General features: G+C 53.1%; 1 protein-coding gene across 1 annotated transcript; it reads left to right on the forward strand.

The window, feature by feature from the left end:
• Nucleotides 1-2,557: 2,557 nt before the first annotated feature.
• LOC104990467 (keratin, type I cytoskeletal 13) lies at nucleotides 2,558-5,716 on the forward strand. The gene is made up of 6 exons (XM_010842549.1): nucleotides 2,558-3,040; nucleotides 4,274-4,356; nucleotides 4,675-4,831; nucleotides 5,021-5,182; nucleotides 5,272-5,397; nucleotides 5,492-5,716. The coding sequence occupies exons 1-6, from the start codon at nucleotides 2,558-2,560 to the stop codon at nucleotides 5,714-5,716; spliced, it is 1,236 nt and encodes a 411-aa protein (XP_010840851.1).
• Nucleotides 5,717-18,435: the final 12,719 nt, after the last annotated feature.

The raw sequence follows: 18,435 nt of genomic DNA on the forward strand, positions 1-18,435 counted from the left end.
TCAGCGAGAGAGCTGAGCCATCAGTTTGGGGCAGGAGAGCTGGGCAGGGTCAGGGGTAAGGCTAAATCCCTGGTCTCACCAGGTTTTGGAGCACCGCGGCCCACCCTGGCTCTCTCCCTGATGCTGACACCTGCAAAGGGAGATGCAGGCCCACTTTCCCACCTGAAGACAACAAAGGCCAAGAAAGCCCTGACTCAGAACTTTCCTTTCTGGTATTGCAGAATCAGCAAAAGGGTTTCCAGGACAACCTCAAGTCACCTCACCCCAGCCCCTGGCCTATCCCACCAAGCCCCTCAGGCTGTTGTGGGCAGAGGGCAGCTCCCAGGAGGCCATTCACGGCCACCATGGCCTCCTTGGTAAGTGGAACCTGGAAGCCTGAGTCCTGGGTCCACCATTCTCAGCCCTGGAACCTCTCTTTCTATTCTGGGCTTCTGAGAGGCCAGCTCAAGGCCCTTTACTTTTGGCTCGAGAAGGAAATGGCAGCCCACTCCAGTATTCTTGCCCGGAGAATCCCGTGGACAGAGGAGCCTGTCGGGCTGCAGTCCATGGGGTGGCAAAGAGTCGGACATGACTGAGTGACTAGGCGTGAAGGTGAGGCCTCCTCTGGTGGGCTTCCTAAGTGGACCCTGAGTCTCAGGCACACCCCAGGCTCCTCGGCAGGGACCCTGGCCCCGGGCCCTAGGTCATATCCTCCATGTGGCCTCTTGGTCAAACATGCACAGGCTGAGTCAGGCATCACGTGGTTGTGGGACTAGAAAGAGCTCAGTATTACAAGACTTCCTTTTTGGAACTGGCTATGCCTCTGAGGCTGCTGCTATAATGAAATCATTAAATCCATGGATCAGGCTGACCTAGGGCTTCTCAACCTGGACACAATTGACCTTCTGGGCTGGAGGATTCTTGGTGGCAGGGGCTGTCCTGTGCACTGTAGGGTATTCAGCGGTATCTCTGGTCTCTGTCCTCCAGATACCAATAGTATCCCTTTGGTGTGACGAACAAAATGTCTCCAGACACTATGAAATGTCCCTTGGGAAGCAAAATAGCCCCTGGCTGAGAACCTCTAGATTGATCTATGGTAATGGAGTTGGAATTATTGTTATATTAGGGGAATGGGGGATATGGATGGCAATTGACCAGGAAAAGGTACAATGAGATTTATAGGGAGCTGGAAATGTTCTGAGTGGTAGCTTAAAGTTTCATAGCTGGGGATCCCACATTAAGATCCCCACAACTAGATCCCACATTAAGCCGGATGCTTATAATTTGTCTATTTTGCTGTAGGAAAAAATATGCCTAAAGAATGAGCCTAGTCTGATTCAGGTCAATGTATGGCAAAACCCACTACAATATTGTAAAGTAATTAGCCTCCAATTAAAATAAATTAATTAATTAAATTAAAAAAATGAAAAAAATAAAAAAGAATGAGCCTAGTGTCAAACAGATCCAGACTTGGGTTTCAGTCCTGACTCTGCCCTGAAGGCTTAGTTTCCTTCTCTGTAAAATGGGGATAATAGTAGGGTCAACTTTCCTGGGCCACTGCAAAGATTAAACAAGGTGTGCATGCTTAGTTGCTAAGTCATGTCTGATTCTTTGAGAACCCATGGACTGTAGCCGAGGAGGCTCCTCTGTCCATGGGATTTCCCAGGCAAGAATACTAGAGTGGGTTGCCATCTCCTTCTCCAGGGGATCTTCCCCACCCAGGGATTGAACACAAGTCTCCTGCATTGGCAGGAGAATGGATCCTTTACCACTGAGCCACCAGGGAAGCCCCTTAAACAAGGCAGTCGCCATAAAATTCATAGCCCAGCGCTTGCATATGGCAAGTGATCTGAGGGTGTTAGCTCTTACCACGTGTGGGTCCCCTTGCTCTTTCTATGCCTCCCTTTCCCTAGCTGTGTCAGATGGTCCCTAAGGTTCCTTGCCACTGTGACTTTATCTGATGGTCTTGGGGCCACTTTTTTTTCTCAGCCCAAACACCTTCAAGGTCATTGATTCTACAGGACCAAGCAAAGTTTATCATTGTTGCTAGGAGCAATGGAGTAGATGAAGTGCCGAGAAGCACACAGAGCATCTCAGTCAGACTTTTTAGAAATAGGACGAAGGGAGGCAGAGGGCTACTTTGCAGCTTCCTTCCCTCTGCAGAGGCTCCCTGGCAGGCAGGTGCAGCTCAGTCCCCGTTCTAACATTGGGTGGGGCCGATGGGAGTGAGTTCCCTAAGTGGAGAGGTGAGACAGAATTCAGTTGTCAAAGGGTAGTCTCAAGGAGAACACTGTTCCCTCTGAATCATCCCTTTTGTTAAGGATTAAAAAAAAAAAAAAAAGGCCCCTTCCCCCAGAGGCACAACCCACCCTGGAGAACGGAGGTAACTGGGCTTGTGGGAAACATAGGTGCAGTTGGCACCAGTCAGAGGGTGGGGAAGGGAGGAGAGAAGATAGGGCCATCGTCCAACCCCTTGGAAGGTGTATAAAAGGCATCCACTCCAGAGGAGAACCACAGTCCTCGGCCAGACCAAGCCAAGCTCCTGCCTCACCTGCTCTCTGCCCATCTCACTCTCACCATGAGCTGCCGCCTGCAGAGTTCCTCCGCCAGCTATGGAGGTGGCTTCGGGGGTGGCTCTTGCCAGCTCGGAGGAGGTCGCAGTATTTCTACCTGCTCAACCCGGTTTGTCTCTGGGGGATCTGCTGGGGGCTTTGGGGGTGGTGTGAGCTGCGGCTTCGGTGGAGGGGCCGGTAGTGGCTATGGGGGTGGCTTCGGAGGCAGCTTCGGAGGTGGCTTCGGAGGTGGCTTTGGTGGGGGTTTTGGTGGAGGCTTCGGTGACTTCGGCGGTGGAGATGGCGGCCTCCTCTCTGGCAATGAGAAGATCACCATGCAGAATCTCAACGACCGCCTGGCCTCCTACCTGGAGAAGGTTCGTGCCCTGGAGGAGGCCAATGCCGACCTGGAGGTGAAGATCCGTGACTGGCACCTGAAGCAGACCCCAACCAGCCCGGAGCGTGACTACAGTCCCTACTTCAAGACCATTGATGAACTCCGGGACAAGGTGAGCCCTTGTAGGTTGAGCAGGGTTCTCCTGCGAGCAGGGCAGAGACTCGATGGCCAGGAAATGCAGGGTCCCCAGGGACCAGCAGATGCAGTATAGATGGAGTTCTTACCCTTCCTTTGGGTGAAAATCTAGGCTTTTACTGCCTATCAAGCATCTCTACTCCAGATGGTCTTTCTCATGCTACGAGTTTTCTCTCATTATTCATTTTTATTGTTCTTACTCATGCCAACATTTTTTTTTGTTTGTTTGTTTTTACTGCTTTCCAAACAGTTATGTTGTTAGTGACTTGATCTCTATAATCCTAACCCACTGGGTTATTTGGAAACCGTGACAGCTTTAAAAGCCACTAAGAATGGATAAAATCAACAGAGAAAGGAATACATGTTCATTCATTGGTCTAGGAACACTGGTTTGTTTTGTAGGGCCCCCCTTTAAACTAGTGTTCTTAACTGGCCTCAACCAGGTGGGGGAGATGCAGGCAGTGCTATGCTGAGGTTCTCTCACTCTGTGAGGCCAGCTTGTTGGAACAGAAATCCACCTGCCTGGGCTGGGTCCCAGCTATGTGGGGTGGATTTTAAGTGCTTTGGAACACAAAAGTTGAGACAGGAAATTCAAATGGATGTGGATATTTATTGAAATTCCACTCTGCTCAGTGGGGAGGCCAGCTCCAGTGAAGTTATGAACTGTAGGGAGCGAGGCGGATTCTTTCCTGATCTTTAAAAATTAGTTAATTAATTAGGCTATGCAGGTCCCAGTTGCAGCACAGGGGATTTTAAAATTGTGACTTATGGGATCCAATTCCCTGACCAGGGATTGAACCCAACTTCACCTGGGAACTCGGAGTCCTAACCACTGGACCACCAGGAAAGTCCCCTCTCCTGATCTTAAGGGGAAGGAAGGGGCTCAAGACTGTGACTTTATCAGATTGCTAGTGTGAGGCTGTGGAGACATGACTAACCACAGACATCCTTGTTGGGGTCGCTCCCCTGCAATGCACATACAGATCACCATGACCAGACACAGAACGCCGGAGTGACAGAACAATCTAGGGGGACCTATCTCATCCCTCACTTTACAGAGAGGAACCGAGGCCCAAAGAGAAGTGCCTTGTCCCAGCTCGCAGGGACAGGGAGCAGGCAGAGCTGCACAGCCACCCATCCAGTCCATGTTTTCTCAGTCCTCCTCCCCGAGCTCGTGGACCCTCCAGTGGTCACTTTCTGTATTTTGCAGATCTTGGCGGCCACCATTGACAACAACCGGATCATCCTGGAGATTGACAATGCCCGGCTGGCTGCCGACGACTTCAGGCTCAAGTGAGTTTTATTTCCCTCCTTCCGCTTACTCAGCAGTTCTTGTTTTAGACAAATGTTCCTCTGATCAGTGTAATCCTAGCATCCCAGGAGTGAAGGTCTTGGGGAAGGAGCAGAGTTCAGAGGAGGGTAGGGGTGTCTCCAATTTCACTTCTTTCCCTTTCTCTCTCTCTCTGTTTCTTTCTTTCTTTCTTTCTTTTTTTAAATTTGAGCAGAGAAAGGTTTATTGCAGAGCCAAGCAAGGGCAATGTGTGGCTTCTGCTCAAAACCTTCAATTCCTAATACCATTTCTGTGTTGTTTTTCATTAAAAAAAATATTAGGTATGAGAACGAGCTGACCCTGCGCCAGAGCGTGGAGGCCGACATCAATGGCCTGCGCAGGGTGCTGGATGAGCTGACCCTGACCAAGACAGACCTGGAGATGCAGATTGAGAGCCTGAATGAGGAGCTGGCCTACCTGAAGAAGAACCATGAGGAGGTGAGAGGGGGGAGCTGGGCCTGCTGTGGCTGAATTACCTCCAGTAAGAACGGGGAGCCCTCTGCTGAGGTCAGACTCAGCCCTCCACAGTGGAACCTTGAAGCACTTTCTGGAACATTCTGGTAGCATTCAGAGCCGAGGAAAGGCAGGCTGAGGAATTTCACATGTCTTCCTTTCCCATCCCCACAGGAGATGAAGGAGTTCAGCAAACAGATGGTCGGCCAGGTCAACGTGGAGATGGATGCCACCCCGGGCATTGACCTGACCCGTGTGCTGGCAGAGATGAGGGAGCAGTACGAGGCCATGGCAGAGAAGAACCGCCGGGATGCTGAGGAATGGTTCCACAGCAAGGTACCTGGCTGTCTCCCCCGGCCGAGCCAGAGGGTGCCTGGGCCATCCAGCTGGGCTCCTCCGTCACCTCTGTCCTGCTTGAATTCCAGAGTGCCGAGCTGAACAAGGAGGTGACTTCCAGCACGGCCTTGATCCAGACCAGCAAGACAGAGATCACCGAGCTCAGGCGCACACTCCAGGGCCTGGAGATTGAGCTGCAGTCTCAGCTGAGCATGGTACACCGGCTGCCCTCTGCCTTGTGGCTGCCCCCTCGAGGCCCCTCCCCCAGGCCTGGCATCCCTCAGACCTTCTCCTCTGCTGTCCCACCAGAAAGCCGGGCTGGAGAGCACGCTGGCGGAGACGGAGTGCCGCTACGCCCTGCAGCTGCAGCAGATCCAGGGTCTCATTAGCAGCATTGAGGCCCAGCTGAGCGAGCTCCGCAGTGAGATGGAGTGCCAGAACCAGGAGTACAAGATGCTGCTGGACATCAAGACGCGACTGGAGCAGGAGATCGCCACCTACCGCAGCCTGCTAGAGGGCCAGGACTCCAAGTAGGTCCCACAGGAAAGGGACTGGGGAACTCTGTGCTTTCAGAGCAGGCAGGGTCTTAGGGATCATGTCTGGGAGGGGAGGGCATCTGTCTGCACTTTAACAGCTTGGACCAAAATCCAGGACCAGAGCTTTTTCCTTGTCTTCTGGCATCAGACTGTGGGGGCATTTCTTTTAACCTTCTCATCTGGGCCTCTGGATTAGACTTGGCAGGGTTAGGGACCATGAAGAAAATATGAGCTTGGATTCAGGACAGCCCAACAAAGCTATTAAACTAGAGATTGAACTGCCTTCAGACTGTTTGCAGGGGCCAGGCCATCCTTGTAGGCTCAAGGGAAGGGTAGAGGGTCCAGTGAAACAAAAAGAGGACAAAACTCCCAGCAAATGCTCAACAGCATCTTCTGAGGCTTCACAGACAGACAGACAGACAGGACAGGTCTGGGTTCACCTGATGTTGCTGCCCTGTGGGCTGGGGGCACAGCTGAGAAAAGAGCCCAACTCAGGGGCTCCAAGGGCTCCTGAGTGGCTCCAGCTGAGGACAGGTAAGCAGCTGCTCTTGGTTGCCTTCCGTTCATGGCTGCCTCTCTCCTCTCTCCCAGGTTGATCGGTTTCACCACAGGAGGTAAGAAAACAACCCAGTGGCAGAGGCGATCAGGCTCCTATTCATTGGCCTGGGGTGGGGGTGGGGGGGAGGCAGGAGGCAGGGCTGGGCTCCCCCGTGTAGGGAGCGGGATGGGGCTGGAGCAGCAGTGGTCACCTGCTCCTCCGTTTTCCTTGCTGCCCCGCAGATGCATGGGGCTCAGACAGTAACACAGAATGCCCATCACCTACCCCCCGACCTGACCTACTCGGGGTTTGGGGTCCTCCTGGGGGGGCCCAGGCTGGCCTGAGGTGGGTCTCCTCCAGCCTGAAGGTCTTTTGCCTCCTTCCTTTTCCAGGAAACTCCGGCGGCAACTCCAGTCGCCGGGTTCCAGAAAGTAGGCCTTAAATCTGCCAGGTGGTCCCTCCCTCTGTCTTCAGCACCCAGAGGAGGAGAGAGCTGCTGGCTCCCTGCAGGATCGAGGGAGGCACTGCAAGGGGCCTCGGCCACTCTGCGCCCGGCCACCCCTCTTCCGAGGGTGGCCGCTCCCTGCCCTGCCCTGCCCTGCCCTGCCCTGCCCCCACCCCCCAGGTCTGCTTGCTCTTCTCCCTGACCTGGCTCCTTTCTGATTCCTCAGCTTCTCCACTGAAAAGAAAAGCTAATTCAATAAAATTTCCCAGCTTCTTGCAAACGTATTTTTGACTCTGGCCTGGTTTCTGGGGGTGGCGCCTGCCAAGACCCTGGCTGGGGATGGTGGGGGTTGGGGGGCAGGTGTGGTCCGGCCGAGTGGCCCACCCTGAGAAGGCTCGGCCCAGAGAGCTCTGAGCTGGGAAGGACACAAGGCACCCGGGCTGACAAACACAGGGACACAGGTGGCTCATGGATGATGGCAGTCTGTAAATGTGGACTTGCAGGGGTACTCGGGCCAGTTCGGTACCCTAGAGGACATCCGGTAATAAGGAAGTGATGGGGTTCTAGTACGGTCAGGTGATGGCGTGATGCAGGAAAGAAGTATGCAGGGTTTGGGGCAGGGTGCAAGGGGCTAGGGCTGATGTAGGGAGAAGGAGGCTGAGGACAAGCACTCCAGCTCCAAACACTGCCTCCCTGCTTCCCACAGAGAGAGCTTCCTTTGAGATAATGGGTGCCCAGGCCTGCAGTCCCTCCACCCCTTGGCTCACCCCAAGTTCCTACCATTCCAAGTCACTAAGTGACCCGCTGCACAACTCAAGGAGGGACCTCAGACCGTGCTGATACTGACCTCCTCCCCCTGCTTCTCTGGATGTCCCGGCTCAGATAAGCAGCCTCCACTGGCTCCCCTTAACTCCTTACTGGGACTGGTCTCCTGGGTTCTGATGTAGGCGCTTTTCTCTTTTTCTTCTTCACCCCTCTGCCCCGTGGGGCATCTGGAGCACGTCCGCAGTCACAGTGTGTCCTGCTGACTCTCCAGAGGCCCCTCTTCTCTGTTCCCGTCTCACATGCCCAAGTGAGTTGGCCACCACCTCCTTGGATGCACTTGGTGAAGGAGCACCCCTCCTTCTCCCAGTTCTGGGCCTTCCTGCTCCTCCATCTCAGAGGACCCAGGGACCCAAACCATGGGCCCGGGAGTTGTCTTGGTTCCCTCTTTCCTTCACCTCCTTCACAAGTCCATCCCTGCTTTACTTGTAATGTCCTCATCACCTGTCTAGTCTTAACTTGCTGGGCAGGTTGCTATGGCCTCCCTGCCTCTGGTTTCAGCTCCCCCTTCATCCATGCTCCATACACCAGCTGGGGCGATTGCTGGAAATGAAAAGCCCTCCTGGTTTAGAGATGCTGCAAGAGCTGCCCATGGGTCACTGAGGAAAGCCAGACTCTTCACCAGCCAAGAGGTCACCTGGCTCTGGCCTCTTCTGGCCTCTCTCTGACCTTGAAATCCACACTAGCCTCCCCCTTGTCCACCTGGAGGTCCTGCCACTCCAAACTGCTCTCAGTGACCCAGCCATGTGGCTGGACCTCTCAGGCCCTTGTTCAGTGAGGAATCTCGGTCTAATCTGATCTTCCACTTCTGTTCTTTATTATTGGAGATCAGGTGGCCCTAGCGGTAAAGAACCCCCTTGCCAGTGTAGGAGACATAAGAGACGTGGATTCCATCCCTGGGTCAGGAAGATCCCCTGGAGAAGAGCATGGCAACCCACTGGAGTGGGAAATCCCATGGACAGAGGAGCCTGGTGGGCTACAGTCGATAGGGTCGCAAAGAGTCAGACACGACTGAAGTGACTTAGCATGACATGACCAGGTTTTTTATTCAACATTCCGACGGAGATGGCCACCCCCTCCTCTGTGGTGCAGGGAGAGAGTGGGGTGTACTCGGGTGTTTGGACATCTGCGTCCCCCTCCACCCTGCCCCAGAGTTGACTGTTGACCGCATGTGCCGAGGGGGCAGGGCTGTGTCCAGCCAACTGCTGGGGCTTGGCCAATGCTTACTGAAGGGAGACACCAGTGAATGAACTGGGGGAATGCCTCTTAGATGCCGTCTGAGTTTTGTCGTGAGGTTGTAGGCCAGAAGGTACGGGTGCTCGGCACTCTTGCCAACTGCCCGTTCTCTGCTCCCTCTTCATTTTCTCCCTCTGCGTCCTCTCCTCCTATAGTCACTGCTCTCATTCATCAGCTTCTTCCTCCTCCTTCACCCCGAGCCTGTCTGAGCTCCGGGCAGTTGGTTTAGTCCGCAGTGGTCACTCAGAGGTGACCCGCCCAGCTCGCTAAGCTAGGGGAAAGCTGTGGCCGTCCACTCATCCCAGATCCCACCCCCACTGTGGAATGAGGTGTGGTTCCGTTCTCTTCCACACGCCCAGAGCTGTCCTAGGAGCTCAGACACCAAAGAGGAAGAGGACATGACCTCCACTCCCAAAACTCGGCTACTTTTTTTTGTTAATTTATTTCATCAGCAGCTGTTTATGAAGTGCACCATGTACCAGATGCTATACTGGATCCAGCAGAGAGAAAGATGCACACAAAGGCAGCCTCTGTCTTTAGGGAGTTCACAGACTGACAGGCAGAAGGAGGTGACGCCCGCAGCAGTAAATTATTTCCATCTTCAAAGCTTAGTTCAGGGTTCAGCTTCTGCCACAGATCTCCGCTCTTTCCCCACCACTACCAGCCTCCTGGGTGTATCCCCAAGGCTCCCTGGACTGATGGCCATCACGGTCCTTTCAGGAGAGCAGGCTGTGACGTCCACAGGCTCTGGAGCCACGCTCCCCTGGCAGGCGTCCTGACTGTCGCCGGCTCCATGTGGAACCCTGGCCAAGCCACTTACCCCTGTGGGCTCACTTTCCTCCCTGCTCAGTGCCACCTCCCTCGGAAGTTATGAAATTCAAATGCTCAGAACAGTCCCGGTAAGTAGTAAGTGGTCAATAAATTAAGCTTTGTCATCCTCTTCCCTTCAGGGCAGGGATGGTTTCATCCTCCTCCTTCTCCTAACTAGGATGTTATAGGAGCTCAGTAAATGTGTTGGATGGAGGAATGAGAGCTGAATGAAGATAGGCTCTGGGAAATAAAGAGGTAGGCAAGCACTCTGTCCTGCAGGCATGAGGAAGGGGCTTGGACCAGAGGAGATGCTCAGAGCTGAGCCCCGTCGCTGGTGCAGGGGCCCCTGGGGTCCATATCCCAGGTTTGCTGGGCTTGGAGCAGCCCCTCTCCCCGAGACCCAGACCAAGGATGTCTGGGGGCAGCCTCTTCCTTTTCTGAGCCAGTGCTGGGTGGTCTGGTGGGGTGTGGGGTTAGTTGTCCATGTGAAACAGTGAACTGAGCTGGATGCTGGGCCTGGCAGGGGCTCTGGCCTGACCCTTTCATCCAGACCCCAGGGAGGAGATTGAGAAGCTGGGCTCCATCCAAGGAACTCTGTGGCCAATCAGAAATCCTGAGGAAGCTGAGAGGCAGGTCGGGGGAGGGGGCTTGAATGGAGGGGGCGTGAAGGGAGGCGGAGGGGTGTTGCCTTCCTGAGCTGGACAGGAATAGTCACCCCAGGGCTCTGGCCTGAGATGTGGGAGAGGCTTGGGGGTGTAAGTGTGCTAAGTCCCTTTAGTCGTGTCTGAGTCTGTGTGACCCTATGGACTGTAACCCGCCAGGCTCCTCTGTCTATGGGGATTCTCCAGGCAAGAATAGTGGAAAGATTTGCTGTGCCTTCCTCTAGGGGATTCCTGACCCAGGGATCGAACCTGCGTCTCTTACATCTTCCTGCGTTGGCAGGCAGATTCTTTACCACTGAGATGTGGGAGAGGCTTGGGGGAGGGGAGGGCAATCTGCTCTTTGTATCCAGGACTCATTTCATCCCCTCAGTCATTTGCATGGGGTGACCACTCAAGGGAGGTCAGTTTTATCAGGTCTGCTTGGTCGATACTGCCCCTTCCAGGGATTGGCCAGGTGCCCACCTGCCCCATCGCTCCCCCAGGCTCACACCCTGCTTCCCAGAGCTGTGGCTGTGAGGAACTGCCCTATCCATGGAGCCTGACTAACCTCTGTGTCAGTGATTGGGAGTGAACACAGTTAATACAAAAGATGCCAAAACAGAGAGGATGCTAATAAAGGAGAAAGTAATAACGTGTCCAGCATTTGTCTAAGGCACCTTTTTAACCTTTATTTTGTTTCATCTTTACAAAAACCCGAGTTGGCCCAATTGTGCCCATTTTATACATCTGAAGACTGAGGCTCAGACTGGTTAAGGGACCTACTCAGCAGGGTATCTGGGATCCATGTTCCAACATGCTTTCTGAGACCATGGGTGACCCTTTGTTAAAGTCAAGCACTCAGGTCTGGAATCTGGGGCAGAAGCCAAACTCTCACCTAAGCCCCAACACTTAGGGGTCAAAGATGTCCCGTGGAACGTGCCCGTGGCATCCCAGTGCCTCAGAGCTCAGAAAGGATGCACCTCCCCATGGCAGTGATGCACAAAGGTGGCTAATTGCTGCATGACTCTAGGCTGTACAGTCACATCCCCAGCGAGAGGTGCCTCCCTCTCCCAAAGGCTCTGCCCTGGGTGGAGGGACCAGTGCACTTCTGCCCTCCCTAATACCTCACACTCCCTAATGGGGTTGTGCATCCTGCCTGGGCCCTGTAGGGGGCAGGCTCACTCCAGAAAGCTGGTCATGCCACTTTGGCCACTGGCTGGGACACAGAGTGGAGGGTCAGGGCACTTGGCCTGATCCCAGCATGAGACCCTATCCATTCTCTACCCTTCGTGGAGCAGTTGGCCAGCAGGGCATGGCTGAGGGCAGAGCTGCAGCCCCGAGACCCTTGGATGCCCGTTGTCCCTCTGTTTGGGAGGGTAGCCTTGAGGCTCCACAGAAGACTCTGAATGTGAGATGAGGGTATCCAGGGCTTCCTAGCAAGGGGAGTCTCACTTGAGGAAAGTGGGAGAAGAGATGTCATAGGAGGGCTGTGGGACTGTGATGATGCACTGTCCCAGCTTCCCCATGTCAATGACTGGTCCCTTCTTTCCTTCTGGCCTGGGTCAGTGCATCTCAGGATGGCTGGGACCTGCCGCCTGCTGGAAGGTGTTCCTAGGGCTGTTGAGGGCTGGAGTGGAGAAGGGTATGCAGGATGCATCACTCTGAGCAGCTTGTCTTGGGGGAGGGGCTCTCAAATTGCTGAGCACACATCAGACTTTTCCATCCTCCTGCAGAGCTTGGGAAGGATCAGGTGGGTGGGCACCTGTTGGTGGGGGGAGGGTTCGGGGGAGTTGGCAAAGAGCTGATATTCACTCTTCTGGCCCATTTTTATGAACAACCATAATAACTCTGTGGCTTCTTTCATCTGAGGATCTCAGATGAGTTTGAAAGTAGAACCCCCAGTATAAAGCTTGGTTAATTACTGCCTGGAGCCCATAGTCTGTTTTGCAGACACGCTGTTAGCAGGAAGAGAGTGAGGCCGGCTGTACATCAGCCCCTGTAAATGCAGACGCTGGAATCCAATCAAACAGGGTGTTTGAGGAATTTGCTTTGTGGTCCAGTTAAGTGGTATCTGAATCAAGGGGACGCAGGAGACTGCGGTACCAGCATCTCTCCCATTGGGTCTGGCCCTGTGTCTCCCACAAACCACAGATTCTCCAAGGACTTCAGGGAGAGCAGTGACAGCTCTGGAATTCTCCATAAAAGCTGGGTGGGGGGAGTTAGGGACTGAGTGGATTTGAGCAAGAGACTCTGGACTCTTCTGGACAGGAGCGGTCAGCCAGTGCGGCCATGCAAGAAGAGCTGGCCCGTGGGCAAGATGGAAGCAGCCTAGGATGCGGAAGGCAGAGCTTGGTGTGAGAGAACTGGAGAGGTATGGCTTAAGATCGGGGTCAGGGAGGCTCAGAGAGCAAGGCAAGAGCAATTTGGAGCAGATTCCTAGACAATTGTTAAAACCATATTCCAGGGCAAGAGAAAGTACTTCTGTATTTTGGGTGAGATGCGAGTTCCAACATGAGACCCTGTCCAGTCTCCAGCCCTTAGGGAGGCAGCTGGGCAGCAGGGAGTCTGAGGGCAGAGCTGCATCCCTGAGACCCCCTTGGGTGCTTAATGTCCCTCTGTTTTGGGGGGCAGCCTTAAGGGTCCACAGAAGACCCTGAGTATGAGATGAGGGTGTCTGGGGCTGTTCCAGGGTGATTCTGGGCCTGGTAACAGGATTGGGTCCTGGCCCAGTGGGGATTCAGAATCACTCACAGAGCAGCATGTTGGGACGTTGGGTGCCCAGGAGCCTGGCAGAGCCCTAATCTGGGAGGAACCAAGAGTCACCTCGCCTGCTCTCCTGAGGCCCCTAGCACGGGCTCTGGGCCCTGGAGAGGGGTGGCCAGGGGGTGGGGATGACCTCCATAGTCACTGATCGTGTGCCCTGAGTCTGGTGAGGCCTGGAGACAGCAGGGGGTATGTACAAGTTTGGGGCACAGGCTGGGGGAGCAGGAACTGATCTTAGAGAGGGACTGAGCAGAGAGGGACTTGCCAAATCTTGCTGAGGAAGGTCTGAGTCAGCTGGCTGAAGGCAGTTGCCATCAGGTGGAATGTCACTGAGGTGGCCACGAGGGAGAAAAGACACCATAGCTCTCCTCTTCTGAGTCCTGCTCACCAGGCTGGTGAAGGCAAAAATGGCAGCCACTGAGACTGGGGTACAAAGGAGAGAAAGTCATGATTTTCCAGGGGAAGCTGGATATGTCTGTTCCTGAGACCAGCCAGTCATGGTGACAAGTCACAGGGGGAGGAGGGAAGGGACAGCTGTGTTTTGTTGGGCCAAAGTTCTCCACCAATGATGCTTCCTTATGGAGGATTACCAGAGAAAATGCAGGACGCCTAGTTAAACTGGAATTGTAAATACACATGAATAATGTTTTAGTATAAGCATGTCTTAACTGTTGCATGTATTTTTATTTGCTGAATCTAGCCACCCTACCCTCAGCAGACTTGCTAACTGCCCTGAGTCTTCCACCATCAAAACCTAAGAGGCAAGACCTTTCTCTGATTCTTTGGACAAATTAAATTGGTGGCTCAAAATGTCATAATTGAAGGTTTTCCCCGCCTCTCTCATAATGCTTCCTCCAGCTTTGTGGACCTGTCCCTGCCTGTCTGTACTAGAATCTAACATCAGCTGGCGGCAGATTTGGCAGGAGCTTTTGATGTAGTTACTTGACACAGAATATATAGTCACCCTGCTTTTCAGGGAGGAGCCAGGAATCCTGAGTACTTGGTCCCTGGAACAAATTTTTTGTTCCAAGGAAAAAGCACTTGTGTTGAGGGGGATGAGATCAGTGGGGGTGTCCCTGTTTCTGGGTGGGTTCTGGGTAGGGGTCTAAAGAGGTGAACACACAGACCGGGACAGCCTGTTTTAGATGCTTCTTATGGTGGGAAATTTGTAGGACTTGCGTGTCTGGATGCCAAAGATGGGATAGGGAGCAGGAGAAAACCAGGAGGATGAAGCCGAGGCCACCAGGACACTCTAAGAAAGACAGTCACTGGGCTTTCTGAATGCTCTCACTCCCCCGTGCTGCCCAGTGAGCTGGCTGTCCACGTGGTCCACTGTTCTGCTTCCGATATTGCCGCTGGAGCATTGCGGGCCCTGGCACTTCTGACACCAGCTCAGAGGAGCAGGGGTCCTTGGGCACACTGTGACAGGTGGTGCCTTCTCCGTCAGAGGGACAGGTCAGAGCTGGGTAGAGGAGACTCAGGCTTGATTTCTTGGGTCTCTGCCCACAGAGAACCTTAGCTTCCAAATGGAGGCTCATTTGAGGGTGGAGATCTCTTCTCACCAGAGAAGGAGCCACAACTCAACCATTGGTTTTGAACTTGGTGCTGTCCAAGGTGGGCTTGGGGAAAGTGGAGGTGTTTTCTGTTCCCACAGCAGCATCTTCCCTCTTCCCCTTGCCCCCCAGACTAGGGTCATGGTGGTCAGGGAGCATCCTGTCAGCTCTGTAGCCCCCAAGCTGGCATTGTGCCTGCAGTAGTGGGTCAGGGGGCTTTTAGGAGTTTCTAGAGTAGAGGTTCCCTGGTAGCTCAGCTCGTAAAGAATCTGCCTGCAATGCAGGAGACCTTGGTTCGAGTCTCTGGGTTGGGAAGATCCCCTGGAGAAGGGACAGGCTACCCACTCCAGTGTTTTTTGGCTTCCCTGGTGCCTCAGATGGTAAAGAATCTACCTGCAATGAGGGAGACCTGGGTTCGACCCCTGGGTTGGTAAGATCCCAGGAGGAGGGCATGGCAACCCACTCCAGTGTTCTTGCCTGGAGAAGCCCCATGGACAGAGAAGCCTGGTGGACTACATACAGTCCATGGGGTCACAAAGAGTCGGACACAACAAGCAACTAAATACAGCACACAGAGTAAAGGTCAGAGGCCAGAGAGTCCTGGACACAGAATAGGGCTCCTGTCGCTCTGGACACAGTCTCAGCCACAATCTCTCTCTCTCTTTAGTTTCTTTTTTTGGATGCACTGTGGGGCATCTGCAGTTCCCTCGCCAGGGATTGAAATCCTGCCCCTTGCAGTGGAAGCATGGAGTCCTAACCATTGGACCACAAGGGAATTCCCTCAGCCCTAACCTCTTTAGGCAGCTGTCTTTCCTTGCACAGCTGGGCTAGGCCTCTGATCAATATTCTATGAAAGCAGAGTGAGTGGTTTGTGCCCTGGAAATAGCGTTCATCTGAGCCTCAGACTACATGGGATATAAGAAGAGTTTTATCTCTTAAAATCTGTGAAGTGAATTCCTGTGTATCAAGCATGTTTCAATTTAGTTATCACAATCCTGTGAATACGGCATTATGAGCTTCATTCACCTTTTAGGAAAATGGAGGCTCAAAGGAATTAAGGAGCTTGAACTATGGTCTGGCTGAGCCCAGGCCCAGGACTGCTGCTGTTCAGCCTGACTCCCTTCTTCTGTGAAGCCAAGACTCGGTTGGCTTCGTTAGCCAGCAATGTCACTTCAGCCTGGACATGCTGGGACGCCTGGCAGATGTCCTGGTGACACTGCACCTCTGAATGGGCCCTTCTGGCTACCATCCTGGGAGGTGGGTTGTTGCCTCTGCCTGTGAAGGGAGGCTGGGAGGAAGCCACACCGTTGTGCTCTCCTGGTTTGCAGGTGTTTTGGGGTGGTGAAGAATGGCAGGAAGGAAAAGTTCCTACCAAACTGAAAAGGCATTTTGAGACCAAAAAACGAGGCAGGCAGCTTCATGTAATCAATGGATCAGTTTATAACAAGGTAACTTACTCACAGGGTGGGATGGGGCTGACAGCCATCTGGAAGCATCTGCAGCTATATTCCATACCACTGAGGGGCCATTGGACAATTTTATAGTTTACTTAGGGCATGGGGGGAGGTGCTCAGAGACGGAATGGGCATGCCTAAGTCAAGATTTATGAATGGGTAACGTCTTATGGATGCTGGGAATAGGTTTTCATCATTGAGGTCACCTGGTTCAAATGATTATTAAACAGTAGCTATTAGCTACAAAGTCCTTGACCACAGAGAAGTGATTTAGTGTCCACTACAGCCCTGGGTAGGGTCAGCAGAAGGACATGAGGAACTGTAAGGGCCCGAGATGGCATCAGTTATGTTCACAGGCATAGAGAAGACCTGGAGGCAAAGTGAGACTGAGGTCCATGCAGGCTTGCAAAGAAGAGAAAATCCAATTGTGTTACGGGCTGAACCTCTGTAACTTGCCTTTGTTCTGTGGTCAGTGACAGAGAGGGGACAGTGGCTGGTGAATGAGTCACAGACATGTCCAGATGACTCTTGGCTGGCTCCATAGGAAACACTCCTCAACACCTACACTGCCTGAGATGGAAGGGTCTTGAGTTCACGTTGTCCAGGCTCTTCCTGTTCAGATTGGGACTCTGGAGCCCAGAGAGTTTGAGGCAGAGCTCAATCTGGAGTCCAGGCTCCCTGACACTTAGCCCAGTAAATTTTTAGAAACTGATTAATAATATTGTCATAGTTCCAGGTGAACACAAAGGGACTCAGCCATACATACACTTGTATCCATTCTCCCATAAACTCCCCTCCCATCCAGGCTGCCGCATAACATTGAGCAGAGTTCCATGTGCTATACAGTAGGTCCTCGTCCGTTATCCATTTTAAATATAGCAGTGTGGACATGTCCATCCCAAACTCCCTAACTATCCTTTCCCCCCACCAGCAACAGTAAGTTCATTCTCTAAGTCTGTGAGTCTGTTTCTGTCTTGTAAATAAGTTCATTTGTATCATTTCTTTTTAGATTCCACCTATCAGTTCAGTTCAGTTCAGTCGCTCAGTCGTGTCCAACTCTTTGTGACTCCATGAATTGCAGCACATGAGGCCTCCCTGTCCATCACCAACGCCCGGAGTTCACCCAAACCCATGTCCATTGAGTCGGTGATGCCATCCATCCATCTCATCCTCTGTCGTCCCCTTGTCCTCCTGCCCCCAATCCCTCCCAGCATCAGAGTCTTTTCCAATGAGTCAACTCTTCGCATGAGGTGGCCAAAGTACTGGAGTTTCCGTTTCAGCATCAGTCCTTCATAGGGGGTGTTATACGCTATTTCTCCTTCTCTGTCTGACTTACTTCGCTCAGTATGACAATCTCTAGGTCCATCCATGCTGCTGCAAATGGGCTTATTTCATTCTATTTAATTAGCCAGTGTATTTTTGATTCAGGTTGGAAAGGATAGTCTCAGCATAGAACCTTATTTTGAAATAACACTTGGTGCCCGGGCACCGCTGATGTACTTAACACTGTGCAGCTGGATTTTCTCCAGGGCTGGGCCACCATGGGAAGGGGTGAGCTGAAGTGTCTTTAGGAGATGAACAGACCTGTGAGTCCCGGGTTGTCTCCTTTGATACAGGAAGAACATTTTTTCCAGTGGGGCCTCAATCCATCCCGTGATGGTCCAGACTTCTGAGGTGAAAGAGAGCAGAGGAGTTCCTCTCATGAGACCCCTTCCACACTTCCTTCTGAGAGGTGTCCTTGCTGACTACACCATGGAGAAAGGTAGGGGACCAAGGGCTTCCAAAAGACTTTCTCTGGGCAGCTTGTTACCCACTCCAGGAGAGGTCCGTGCCACCCCTCACTGCCCTGGAGACACCTGCCTGGACTCTGGCCCACAGTGGCCCTCTGGATGGGGACACAGCCAGAACAGCAGAAACCTGCTCATTCAGTTGTCCTGAGAAAAACCTAGAGTCAGCTTCAGATATGGATTGCACAGTGGAGGGATTAAAAAAAAGCACATGAGAACATTGACTTCAGATGTCCAGCAGACAGAGATACCAGTCATAGATGCGCTATGTTGGGGCAGGGGAGCAGCTGCCTTCTGGACAAGCATACTGTGTCACAAGCGAGGTAAGTTGAGTTTTGCGTGCATTGAGGACCTGCCTGAACGGGCCCTATGGTGACAGCCAGACCCTGCACTCGTCGTCTTAGAAGACAAAGGAGGGGCTGCCAGGAGGTCTGGTCACGGCCTCAGTCCCTGTCCTAATAGTCCAGTGGGTGTCAATTGGGAGCAGTTTTTCCATCAGGAGACATTGGGCAGTGTCGGGAGAGTTTCCGGTTGTCATGACTGGCGGGGAGGGTTGCTACTGGCATCTGCCCAGGGATGCCGCTAACACCGTATGGTGCACAGGAGGCCCCCACACTAGGAATCATGTAGTCTACAACGTCCACAGTGCTGAGCTTGAGAAACCCTGA

The sequence above is a fragment of the Bison bison genome, unplaced genomic scaffold (assembly GCF_000754665.1).
Source record: "Bison bison bison isolate TAMUID 2011002044 unplaced genomic scaffold, Bison_UMD1.0 scf7180017864180, whole genome shotgun sequence".
In the NCBI taxonomy this organism is placed as follows: Eukaryota; Metazoa; Chordata; class Mammalia; order Artiodactyla; family Bovidae; genus Bison; species Bison bison.